Raw genomic sequence first — 13,711 nt, 5'->3', positions numbered from 1 at the left:
CCACCCTGGAACCCGCACCCCCAGCGCAGAGCCCACACACCCCCTCCCACAGCCCAACCCCTGCCTCAGCCCAGAGCCCCTTCCCACCCCCCGCCAATGTCCGTCACTACGTCCAGTAATTTTGTCAAGTGTCCATCGTGCTACAGTGTGGTGCTGACCCCTGACTGTTACATGAGACTCAGGAGATCCATGGACGACTTTGTTCCCTTCCTATAGGAAAGTACAATATGGCACCATACAGGAACTATTAAATCTGAAAATCCCTTTCTTTGTAAACCTTATGTGCTAGCTGAAAAAAAGGAAGCAATTCCAAATATTTTCAAGCAGACTGGGATTATAGCAGTCAGAACAGGGAAGGGAAAATAAACAACTTTTAAAAAAAATACACTATGAAATTGTAGCATATGCAAAGTTGGGGTTTCTGTTTCATTCAGTGAATGGAGTCAGGAAGAGGAGTCGATTCCTTATCAACAGGTTGGGTATTGGTATATAAACTCAGGACTTTGGCCTGGATTACACTGTAATTGACACCATGTAATCTAGGTAACTTTACATGACTTTATTTAATAAAACCATATTTACAGTTCAAAAAAGTTCCAGTTTGATACACTTACCTAAACAAAAATTGATAATCGTACATAAAAACAAACATGATATACAGAGAGTGTCTCAATAGTTCTTTACATATCGTTCTAGTATTTAAAACATTCAAAAATAGAAGCCATTATAAAGTACCTTTCAAAATGAAATTCTTTACTAAATGATACATTTTGACTATTACTGATTGAAGATGCAAAATATTTTGTTTTACTGTAAAGTGCAGGTTGCACAAAATTCCAAACCAGGTTGCAGTCTTCCTAGTTTCTCTTATTTGCTGCATGTAAAGTGAAAGTTGCAGACTTCTAAATTATTGCAGCATTTTCATTTTTTAAACCCGTTGGGGGGGAAAAGAACAGCTCTCTGTTTTGATGGAGAATAGGGAAATAATGCATCATGTTACATGTACCCCTGAACACCTGAACAATACAATCAAGATGGCAAAATCTGGTATGCAATCCCTGAATTTAATTATGAAAACCTTCCTTAATAGCTAATTAAGATATTTGGTATGCTGTCAGAAAATTAAAAAGCTATAGTGGCAAATAATCCTATTCCATTATTACACATCTCAACAGCATTATCAAAATTCATTCGTATTTTCAAATCAAGTATACTGAAAAGTTTAAACTGCATCTTTAGGCAGGTGAAAAGTTTTCCCAAATACAGGTTTTTAGTTTAAAACAAACTGTGCAAAGCTCCTTATTGCATTGCTTTTCTTCATTACTTAAAGAACATACCTTTATGTACACAAATAAATCAATTAGAAAATATATACATCTTCTAAGAACCAAAAAAAAATCAATCACAGAACAAAATAATTACATCTGCAAGTAACAAACAGTGCACAAGTGCCGCAGCAGGCCTTTTTCCACAACCAAATCCATTTTCAGTGTTAACATTATACATCCAATTAGGTGGGGAGCAAAATGAGACTGATTGGGGATGGCTGCTAAATATCCAGTGACAAACATTGCATTCCAGTAAGGTAGGTGAACCGTGTTCTGACACACTTGGTTTAAAAGAACCTGCAAATTAAGTTGTAATGAAGACTAAGTTACAGTTTCAAAGCCAGCTACAGTACCATCTAACTGGATGTATACTGAGGAAAAGGTTGGTCTACATAAATACGTAATGTATAGTATGTAAATGTATAGTGCAAATGTTCTGGATGTTAGGCCTCTATACGCCTTCACAAAAAAGGCATATCTGTGAGATTAAAAAGATAATGTAGATCAAAAAGGTACCAACTTTCCAATTTTCTATTGCACTTCATAGCATCTACAATGTCAATACCAGTCATGAAAAGACTAAAGCTAAGCTATTTCTGATGAGAGAATGGAAATGCCATTCTGATGCCTGGACATTTACCTTCAGTAACTGGCAGCATAGTAAAAATGCTAGTGAAGAAATTAATGGCCAGCACCAGAAATAAGCTAAGTAACTAATTATGGTAGGTGTACAAAGTGCGGAAAGGGAAGAAAGGCCAAAGAGGTAACAGACTAGCAAGCTGTATTTGCATTACATTCTCTCTGAAGTGACAGAATCCTGAAGCACTTATTTGGAAAAATCATTGTTGCATTTGAGTCTTTTTAAAGATTACGGTCAAAATGCCACTTAAGGAAAAATATTACTTCACTAATGGATAGTATTTTGCATGTATCCTATAGACATTTTACATTATATGCTGTATGTACTTGGAATTCAATAGTGTGTGCAAGTATACTTTCACTTTTATTCCAGTTGTGTTAGTTCAGGTTCTCTCTCATCTATACTTGGGTTTCAGACAACGTTAGAGCAGCCAGCATAAAGACAGACTGAAGAGTGATTGTGAACATAAGATCCAAAGCTAGAGAGGATTCAGAAATTCCCATTTACAGCTATCAAATGCATATTGCTTCAGTTATTTTCCCTTTTCAGTGTTGAAATTCATATTATTTATAAAGCAATTTATCCCATGCAGTTTTTTGTATAGTGTACAATGTAAATCATGGACACTTATGATTTACAATCAAACATTCAGTTGATGAAGGCAGAGAAAAGTTTAGCTGTATAACAGAAATATGCAATTGCAGTTTGCCATCTGCGTAACTTGCTCAGGCGTAGTACCGTGTGGTACAGGCTGGTCTTAAAAATTCCATTATCCTCAATAAGAACTAGATCAATGGATGAATTTTACTCATCCCTTTAGCAAATTACCATTTCTTAACACTTTCCCCAGCAAACCTCACTTGCTAATTACCATTTACTAGCATCTTACTTTTGTTCAATAGAGGCATGGGAGTGAGCCAATGGGAAATAATGCTATAGTAATACTACAGATCATCCCTTGGAGAGCTTAGTATCCAGTGGGATTAATGTGGCACTTTCCCAATGCATCCATATTGGGAAACACTGTTGCAATGCAGGTTGAAAATGGACATGTTGCTGTACTGCTAGTCTGACTCCTCCGTCCCTAGTTTTTAAGTGTATTTCCAACTTACCAGGGTGTTTTTGTTTGGTCTTTGTTTCAGTTAATGGGCTGGAATGTAGTTCTATTTTACTTTCACAGTCTCTTTGGTAAATGAAGCCTATAGCTTTTAAAAATAGGGGACATTTCTAAGAAAGTGATCCTTACCTCACTTTACTATAAACTCCAGCACCAGGTACTGAACAGGTTCTCCAAATCCACCTACTCTTATGCATGTATATTCTGGTTAAGAATCAAACTGGGGAGTAGCTTTCAAAGCAACTCACACTGTTACCAATTACCAGTATTTAAAAATACTTACACTGAAATTAAAAAAGGCAAGCTTAAAATTGCCTGGTTTCATTGCCTTCATTAAAAGTGCAGAATGCATAATGCTGTCCACAGCACTCATTCCAGTAAACTTCTTAAGGCTAAGCCTTGGTTTTGTTACTTAAAAAGTTTTTCTTTTCCATTTTTTTCTTTAAGGCCAATTCCAGTGCTAAACAAAAATCAAAACAACACACTTATTTGCAGCTCTAGGTATTGAGTTCATCTTGACATACATTTGCCACTTCAGATTCTTTTCCCTTGAATGTCAATTTGAGGCAACCATAGTTTCAGTGTTTGAGTGAAGGGCTTCCTCTTTCCACTTCCCGGTTGTCTTTCTGCAGTGCAACCAGTACCTAGAGATTTCAAAAAAGGGAGTTGAGAGGAAGAAAAAAACACCACAATTAAGTTAAAAATATACTTTAACACATTTGGTTACAGTGCACCCACAAGCTATTGCATGATTTTCCTATTCAGTTACCTCAGAGCAAGAGTATTTAAAGAAATTATTTTCAAAAAAGTTTCAAACTTTGAAAGAACCTCTGCACTAAATGGGAGGTCTGAAACACAGCTAACATGAAAAGACTTTGGGGCATTCTGCCATGTGGGCACTGTGTCACTTTGCCATCCCATTTGACAAGGTACAAAATCTAAGGTGAGGAGAAAAAAACAAAACCATACACCACGAAGCCTAGAGGTTGGGTTCTCTGCTCTGCCAAGCTTATAGTAGAACATCTCTTTCTGCCACCAGAAATTGCCTCAGAAAAAACATAATGCCAAATGAATCTTAACTGCCTGAGACTGTAGTGAATAAATGTTATGTTAGCAGTAACTATACAAGAAAAGGACTGAGTTACTGGGTTTCAAAGGAAGATCTCAAATGGCACTGCACTGATTTGCTTGTCTAGGTCAAGACACTGAAGTGAACACATTTACACCTTGTAGCCCGGACGCTCGAAACAAACGTGCCGCAGAACACAACTGTTTGTGGTCTACCCTAGGGCTCAGCTAAGGTGGTCTCTACATTTTTGCGCTTCAGCACACAAAGAAATGCAGCTACCGGTAAGCAGCTTCTTTCTCTGCAGAAGTATGAGCAGAAAGCCAAATTTGCCTCGCCATATTTGACCACTATTTGGCTGAGGTTATGACTGGGGATCCTAGTTTTCAGTGATAAAACAACAAAATCATCTGATAAAAACATACATACAAATGTGTGTTTCCGCGATTAAAATGAAGTGCTGAACTTTAGTTTCCCTACCCACCATATATACAGATATCAGTTGAACGGGTTTTATTGATATTTTTACAATTTTAAGCACGTTTGAAGCCTACCAGTGCCAACCATTATGATAAAATAAAATGAATAGAATAATTCAGTCACAGTGTCTTGTTTCTTTACTGTTGTCGATAGCCCTGCTGTTCTAGCCTTGTTTTCATTTCTTTTCATTCAGTTTATGTTTAGCGCTTTCCATATGTTTTACAATTGTCTGCCTTTGAATGTAATCTACAGCCCTGCTGCATACAGTACAGAACAGCCTATTACCATCAATGTGAAATTTGTCCTTGCCAATCTCAATGACATGGTGTTTAAAGGTGACAAAAGTATTCAGCATCTTTTCATACTTTAATTACTCACATCTAGAGGCTGAAGTGGAATTTAAGATGCGTTAAAACACAAACCCTTATATGCTGTTGAATAACCTCTATATGCCGAAGCAGTTTATTGAAGTATGCTTAGTTTAAAGCGCATTCAAAAATCAACCACAAGAGGGGGAGGTTGCATGCATTGCATAAGTGACATTGGTACTTTCAGTAAAATTTAGTTAATAGTAAATATGTTTTTATTTTTTCACAAAATGTAAAAACTAAAGATTCTCTGTAAAAAATGCAAATTCCAGGTTTTCTGAGGCAATTGGATTTTTAAGATTCCTGTTAACTACAACAGTTTGGCAACAGAGTGCTGATGGAGCGGAGAAAATTCATACAGGATTCAGTTCTCATCTTTTCCCACAAAGCAAACCTTTTAAAAAAAAAGAAGTTTAATACTGAACTAGGTCTGAGGGTTTTTTAGTCTCCTTTGCAATTAATAGGAGAAAAATGCTGTGCACTGCCACTATTCAAGCTTGGTCCACCACAATTTTCTCGTAATGAGTATTGATCCGGCTCCTGATTTCCAGAGGGGAAACGTTCAGGACAACCAGCCTTTTCACTAAACGTTCACCTGCCAGCATTATAAAATGATCTACAAGCCTACCAAACCGTAAAATATACTCCGCTGCACTGTTATGCATTTTCTCATGCGTTGCCAAATGCTCCTTCATTTGTTATACAAAGGAGACAAATAAGTTCTCTTTACCTGAGCCCACTTTTTGTTTCTACTTTGCATCTGAATCGCAGCAATAGATGTGAAGAATTCTTCTGAAGGCAAGTCCTCTGGTAACTTTGTTAGGAACTGGGCTATGTGAATAAAGTCCATTTTGGTCAAAATATCTTCAAAAAGTCTTAATATTCCCAAGGCTGTACGGAATAGGAACTCCTCTCCATCCCGGCAGAACACATCCCAGACACGACATGCAAGGTCTAGTGGCAAAGACTTGCTGTACAATGTGAATATCCTGAAAACAGAGGAAAATCTTTAGGGTTAGGATGTAAGAAAAAAAATTTAAGCAGCAGCAGCACAGAGGTATTCAAGTCTTAAATAACAGCTGAATAAGTTTGTTAGTGATCAGATACTAGAAAGTTCATTTATATTTGGTATAAATATATACACTGGTTCACAGAAACTATAAACAATAGTAAAGAATAAAATTGTCAGACACATAGAAAAACAAACTCTTGAGCAATAGTCAACATGGTTTCTGTAAAGGGAAATCGTGTCTTACTAATCTATTAGAGTTCTTTGAAGGGGTCAACAAACATGTGGACAAGGGGGATCCGGTGGACATAGTGTACTTAGATTTCCAGAAAGCCTTTGACAAGGTCCCTCACCAAAGGCTCTTACGTAAATTAAGCTGTCATGGGATAAAAGGAAAGGTCCTTTCATGGATTGAGAACTGGTTAATGGACAGGGAACAAAGGGTAGGAATTAATGGTAAATTCTCAGAATGGAGAGGGGTAACTAGTGGTGTTCCCCAAGGGTCAGTCCTAGGACCAATCCTATTCAATTTATTCATAAATGATCTGGAGAAAGGGGTAAACAGTGAGGTGGCAAAGTTTGCAGATGATACTAAACTACTCAAGATAGTTAAGACCAAAGCAGATTGTGAAGAACTTCAAAAAGATCTCACAAAACTAAGTGATTGGGCAACAAAATGGCAAATGAAATTTAATGTGGATAAATGTAAAGTAATGCACATTGGAAAAAAATAACCCCAACTATACATACAACATGATGGGGGCTAATTTAGCTACAACGAGTCAGGAAAAAGATCTTGGAGTTATCGTGGATAGTTCTCTGAAGATGTCCACGCAGTGTGCAGAGGCGGTCAAAAAAGCAAACAGGATGTTAGGAATCATTAAAAAGGGGATAGAGAATAAGACTGAGAATATATTATTGCCCTTATATAAATCCATGGTACGCCCACATCTCGAATACTGTGTACAGATGTGGTCTCCTCACCTCAAAAAAGATATTCTAGCACTAGAAAAGGTTCAGAAAAGAGCAACTAAAATGATTAGGGGTTTAGAGAGGGTCCCATATGAGGAAAGATTAAAGAGGCTAGGACTCTTCAGTTTGGAAAAGAGAAGACTAAGGGGGGACATGATAGAGGTATATAAAATCATGAGTGATGTTGAGAAAGTGGATAAGGAAAAGTTATTTACTTATTCCCATAATACAAGAACTAGGGGTCACCAAATGAAATTAATAGGCAGCAGGTTTAAAACAAATAAAAGGAAGTTCTTCTTCACGCAGCGCACAGTCAACTTGTGGAACTCCTTACCTGAGGAGGTTGTGAAGGCTAGGACTATAACAATGTTTAAAAGGGGACTGGATAAATTCATGGTGACTAAGTCCATAAATGGCTATTAGCCAGGATGGGTAAGAATGGTGTCCCTAGCCTCTGTTCGTCAGAGGATGGAGATGGATGGCAGGAGAGAGATCACTTGATCGTTGCCTTTTAGGTTCACTCCCTCAGGGGCACCTGGCATTGGCCACTGTCGGTAGACAGATACTGGGCTAGATGGACCTTTGGTCTGACCCGGTACGGCCTCTCTTATGTGCTTATGTTCTTAATTTAGATTGCAAAGCTATTTAAAATGTGCTAGGTGACTTACATACCTATAGGAAGACCCAGTTCCTTTCCCTAATGGGCATAAAATCCATTAAGAGAAAGAATGGGGGAAAAGGGATATACCGAATAGCTTGAGTGACATTAGGCATGTCTTATAAATTAAGTTTCCCCACTGCACTCCCCTGCCAAAACTCCTTTTGTCTTTTCCCATGCTAATTTCCAGGGATCTTATGCCATGCCTCTCCCAACATTTGACCCTGCTCCCCTCCATTTAATAATATAATATATGGAGATATACCCATCTCATAGAACTGGAAGGGACCCTGAAAGGTCATAAAGTCCAGCCCCCTGCCTTCACTAGCAGGACCAAGTACTGATTTTGCCCCAGATGGCCCTCTCAGGGATTGAACTCACAACCCTGGGTATAGCAGGCCAATGCTCAAACCACTGAGCTATCCCTCCCCTCTTTATGATGAATAGTTCTCTCAGGATATGTAAGTGAAATAGGTGGCTTATTTCCTTTGTTCCAGCGGCCATGGAAGAAGTAGGTCTTCAGGTAGGATTTGTGTAAGGAGAGAGTAGTGGAGCTTTGATATCCAGTTCGGAGGAAGATGATGAAGGTGTGGCAATGGTTGCAGAAGAAACTGACAAATTGAGCAACATGACTGCCATAGCTGGTGGAACACAAGGGTGGAAAAGTTCTGGTAATGAGATAAGAAGGTAGGGGAACAGTGTTTAATCTTGAGGGTGATCACAGGAAGCTTGAATTTAATGCAACAGAGAAGGGGAAGCAGCTGGTAGGATTTTAAAAAAAAAACGAGACATGGGGCCAGGAAGATTACTTTAGAGACTGTATTCTGAATACGGCCTGGAGGGGACAAAATGCATGTTGGGGTGGCCAGAGAGGAAACAGTTCTAGTAATCATGATGGGAGATGAGGGTTTCAACAACAGCTTTAGCAGTGTGGCCACAGCTAAGATTGAATCTTACTAACATTGTTTAAGAAGAAGCTGCAAGATTTGGATGCAGCCAGGATGCGTGCCGAAGGGAGAAAGAGGAATTGAAGATTACCCCCCCACACACCTCCCCAAGTCCAGGCCTGACTGACCAGGAGAATAGTGACAGAAAATGGAAGTGGGGAGAATTTTGGAGAAAAGGTCAGTTCAAGCTACCCTGAATTTAAAGAGATGGCAAGATAACCATCTCTTCATAATGGATGAAGGGAGAGGCAAATGTGTCAATCACAGGGAAAAGATTAGGTAGTTCAAACTGCATGAGTAGATGAATGTGCCAGAGAAAGGCTACAGAAACAATAGCCTAAGAGAGAACCTCCTACTTGGTTACCACTTCCATCATCGGCACCAGTCCCTGTCTTGTTCTGGGCGACAGATGAGTCAGACTGATTACTCACTCCCTCAGGACTGGCCCCACCTTTATCCCAGGAACCTGAGGCTCCTCAACATCAAGGTCGGGGTCTTCCTCCTCCTGCTATCCATTGTCCGCTCCACATCAGGGACTATTTACAGAGTACTACGGGCACCAGCACGCTTCTTGCAGTCAGGCTGGGACACCTACTGGCCACCCACAGCCTATCCTTACCAGTAACCTCCACAGAATCCATGGGATGCTGCTCAGTCACAGAGGTTGCACTCCTCAGCTCGCTCTAAGGTGAGATTGCTGGGCAGATTGGTGATGGGAACTGTGGACCAGTGAGCCTTTCCTGTGCAGAGCCCATGGAGCTGCCTCTTCCAGCTCAGCTAGTCCAGGAATGGGAGCCAGACTTGGCAAAGTTAACCACCCCTTCTTCATACCAGACAATAAAGCAGTGCCTAGTTCTTCCTCTTCTCCAATGCTGAAAGATTTCAAGGGCTATAAGGACATTTTGTGGCACATGGCTGCTTCACTGGGCATTCAGGCGCAGTTCTTGCAGGAGAATACCCATAAGTTAGTGGATATCCTGCAGCTGTCTGCTCCTGGGACAACAGCCATGCCTATCAATGATGCACTTCTAGAGCCTGAAAAAGGTCCTCTGGAGCATGTCGTGTTTGGTACCATATACTGTAAAGCACAGAGAAACGGTATTTCATCCTGGTGCAAGATTTTGAGGGCTTTTACTTCCATCTGGGCCCAAACTCCTTACCTATAACCACAGTGAATGACAGGACGTGGCAGGGCAGGTTTAAGTCCACTCTTAAGAAGAAGGTGTGACACTACACCCCATATTCATCATGGGGGTATGATTATGACAATTATGATTAAATTTGTACAAAATGGGTCATGTGAGGTGTACTGGAAAAGTTATGATTTGTTGAATATTATCTTACTTGTGCATGCATCATTTTTATATATGAAGTTATGAATATTGACTATGTATTTGTATTTCAAATGTGCTTACTCTGGGAACACCCACAGCTAGCCTTTCAGGTACAACCATGAAGATGCTAAACAGTGTTGATGGCCTATCAGCAAAGACAATGGACTGTGGAAGAGCTGAGCCTTCCTGTAAAATGTTTCAGCCAGCCTGTGCTGCTATGACTCAGCAAGGGCATGTGACTACTGAACTCCACTTTGGTACCTGTATTTTTCCACAGGCTGGAATGGGAACTGAGTTTGGAACAAAGGGTTCCCGCCATATGGTAAAGCTATATAAGGTGGGGCGTTACATCATCTAGTTGCCTCACTCCCCACACAAGGATACTCCTGGAAACACCTGAGGAACGAAGACTGAACTGGGGGGGAAGTGCTGGTCCCAGGCTAAAAGGATTTCTAGCCTGTGTATGTAAACCTGGTGGACTGCTTCTATTACCAGCCAGAGTGAGAAATTGCTAATTCATATCCCATGTAGTATGTTACACAGTTAGACTTAGTTTGTGTTTTATTTGCTAGGTAATCTGCTTTGTTCTGTTTGCTATCACTTAAAATCTATCTTTTGTAGTTAATAAACTTGTTTTTGCTTTATCTAAACCAGTGTGCCTTTGAGGGAAGTGTCTGGGCAAAAAAATCTCAGCTTAGTTAACAGAGACTTGTTGCATATTCTTCCCACGTCGAGGGGAGGGTGAACTTTATTAATGAGCTTATCTTGTACAGATCCCTGTGCAGTGCAAGATGGTATAATTCTGGGTTTATACTCCAGCAAGGATCCCAGGTGGAGTAGCTGGGAAATTGGGTGTTGACTCCTGCCTGTCTTTGAGTGGTTTAGGTACAGAACTCAGGTAGCTCAGTTTTGGTGTGTGGCGCCACCTGCTGTCATGTTGGGTGCTAAAAGAGCCTGGAGAGGCTGAATCACCAGCAAAGCAGTGTGAGCAGGGCCAGCCCAGCTGGGTGGTTAGAGAGGTGCATGGGTTCCCAAGGGTCCCAGATGGGGGTGATAACCCATCAAAGAAGAACTCCAAAAAGATGGGCGGCCAGGAAAATTTACAGTTCCTCCTTCCTGCAAATGCAGACTGCACACTGGTGGACGCTGTCTAAGTACAACTTTGTAAAATGGACAGCTATGTCTAAATTTGTGAACCAGCTGCCTGAAACCTCCAGGCAGGAATTTCATGCATTTATCAGCGAAGGCTGTTTAGTTGCCAAGACATCACTGCAATTCACACTGGATGTCACAGATGCTTCAGCCAGAATTATGGCCTCTGCGGTGACCACAAGAAGGGCATCCTGGGTGTAGAATATGGGCAATGCTCCAGACGTGCAGTAGGCCAGAGAGGATTCCTCAAGGAATCCATTTTGGGGCACGTGGAGGAGAGGGAGGTGATCCGGAACAGTCAACATGGATTCACCAAGGGCAAGTCATGTCTGACCAACCTGATTGCCTTCTATGATGAGATAACTGGCTCTGTGGATATGGGGAAAGCGGTGGATGTCATATAATCTTGACTTTAGCTAAGCTTTTGATATGGTCTCCTACAGTATTCTTGCCACCAAGTTAAAATAGTATGGATTGGAGGAATGGACTATAAGGTGGATAGAAAGCTGGCTAGATTGTTGAGCTCAACGGGTAGTGATCAACGGCTTGATGTCTAGTTGGCACCTTGTATCAAGAGGAGTGCCCCAGGGGTCGGTCCTGGGGATGGTTTTGTTCAACATCATCCCATCATCCAGATCATTAATAAAGAACTGCACCCTCAGCAAGTTCGCAGATGATACTAAACTGGGGGGGGAGAGGTAGATATGCTGGAGGGTAGGGATAGGGTCCAGAGTGGCCTAGACAAATTGGAGGATTGAGCCAAAAGAAATCTGATGAGATTCAACAAGGACAAGTGCAGAGCCTTGCACTTAGGAAGAATCCCATGCACGGCTACAGGCTGGAGACCAACTGGCTAAGCAACAGTTCTGCAGAAAAGGACCTGGGGATTACTGTGGATGAGAAGCTGGATATGAGTCAGCAGTGTGCCCTCACTGTCAAGAAGGCCAACGGCATATTGCGCTGTATTAGTAGGAGCAATGCCAGCAGATTGAGGGAAGTGATTATTCCCCTCTACTTGGCACTGGGGAGGCCACACCTGGAGTATTGCACACAGTTTTGGTCTCCCCACCACAGAAGGGATGTGGACAAATTGGAGAGAGTCCATCAGAGGGCAATGGAAATGATTAGGGGTCTGGAGCACATGACTTATGAGGAGAGACTGAAGGAACTGGGGTTATTTAGTCTGCAGAAGAGAAGAGTGAGGGGGTATTTGATAGCAGCCTTCAACTACCTGAAGGGGGGTTCCAAAGAGGATGGAGCTAAGCTGTTCTCAGAGGTGGCAGATGACAGAACAAGAAGCAATGGTCTCAAGTTGCAGTGGGGGAGGTCTAGGCTGGATATTAGGAATCACTATTTCATAGGAGGTTGGTGAAACACTAAATGGGTTAACTAGAGAGGTGATGGAATCTCCATCCTCAGAGGTTTCTAAGGCCTGGCTTGACAAAGCCTTGGTGGGGATGATTTAGTTGGTGTTGGTCCTGCTTTGAGCAGGGGATTGGACTAGATGACTTCCTGAGGTCTCTTCCAACCCTAATATTCTATGATTCTATGAAATGGTTTGAAATTTAGTGAGAGATTCCCTCTCCACCAGTGTCATCAGACAGCAATCGTGATCAGTGGAGAAGTCAGAGATAACAGCCACTGGTTTAAAATGGGATGGTTATTGGTAACTGAACATTTTCCATGAGAAGTCTTACTCCAGCACTCCCTCCCCCAAACTTATCCAACATAGCCAAAGTTTCTTTACCTCTAGGACATACTGTAAATTTCATTTATTTTCCTTTGATGAAGGGATGGTTATTTTGTTGGATAGATAACTTGTAAATTGGTAATTATATGCTGGGCTTGTCATAAAATTTAGTGTGTGTGTATTATCTATATCTACATCTATCTCCTTGGAGCTTTTGGAGAGCTGCTTTTTAAAAAAAATTGGGAAAAAATACTTTTTGAAACTGAAGTCATTTCAATTTTTGATTTCCTGTCTACTGAAACTGACAAGTATAACCAGTTGACACTAGGGGGAGCTAAAACAGCTGTAAACTTTAATGCCTCTTCTAGTCCCTTGGATATCACTCAGGGGAAAAATTAAATATGGAGGAATGAGATTAACTTGATTTTACTGTTGTAAATTTTCCTCTTTACTCCCTCTACTAAAGGAGCCATCTTGGCAGGTGGATACAAGACCTTGTGAATCCTCATCTGTTTTTAGACACCCTATATCAGTAGAAAGTGCTCTCTCCCACTTGGGGTTACTCCTGTTAGATGCAGGCCTTTCCAGTTTTCTTTTGTGTCACATTACCTCTTGCACATATACTATGATCCAGTTTGGATCGACAGTTACCAAAGACACGTGTGCTCTGCTTGGGAGTTAACCTTTAGGCTACCTGGAAACTTCAGCTAGTACAAAAATATGGCTGTCTTCTTACTTAACTGTATTTCTCACAAGAAGCATGTCACACTTGTTCTTTGGAGACTACACTGGCTTCCAATTCTTTTTCAAGTGAAATTCTGGGAGTTAGCTAAGATTTATAAAACCCTTCATAGCAAGGGTTCTCAGAGTTTTGTATTGGTGACCGCTTCCACATAGCAAGCCTCTGAGTGCGACCCCTCTTATACATTAAAAAGACCATTATAAATGTT

General features: G+C 40.9%; 1 protein-coding gene across 7 annotated transcripts in view; it reads right to left on the bottom strand.

Annotated features, from left to right (window-relative positions):
• Positions 1-544: 544 nt before the first annotated feature.
• TBC1D14 (TBC1 domain family member 14) overlaps positions 545-13,711 on the bottom strand; it is a 98,756-nt gene continuing 85,589 nt past the window's right edge. For all 7 annotated transcript variants that reach the window (XM_045018565.1, XM_045018564.1, XM_045018563.1 and 4 more), the window contains 2 exons: positions 5,730-5,988; positions 545-3,729 (listed from right to left, as the gene is read on the bottom strand). In XM_045018565.1, the coding sequence (XP_044874500.1) occupies positions 3,664-3,729; positions 5,730-5,988 (325 nt within the window). In that variant the 3' untranslated portion in view covers positions 545-3,663. The remainder of the gene's footprint in view (positions 3,730-5,729; positions 5,989-13,711) is intronic.

This window comes from Mauremys mutica, chromosome 5 (genome assembly GCF_020497125.1).
Source record: "Mauremys mutica isolate MM-2020 ecotype Southern chromosome 5, ASM2049712v1, whole genome shotgun sequence".
Classification (NCBI taxonomy): Eukaryota; Metazoa; Chordata; order Testudines; family Geoemydidae; genus Mauremys; species Mauremys mutica.
This window is presented reverse-complemented; position numbering and strand designations above follow the sequence as displayed.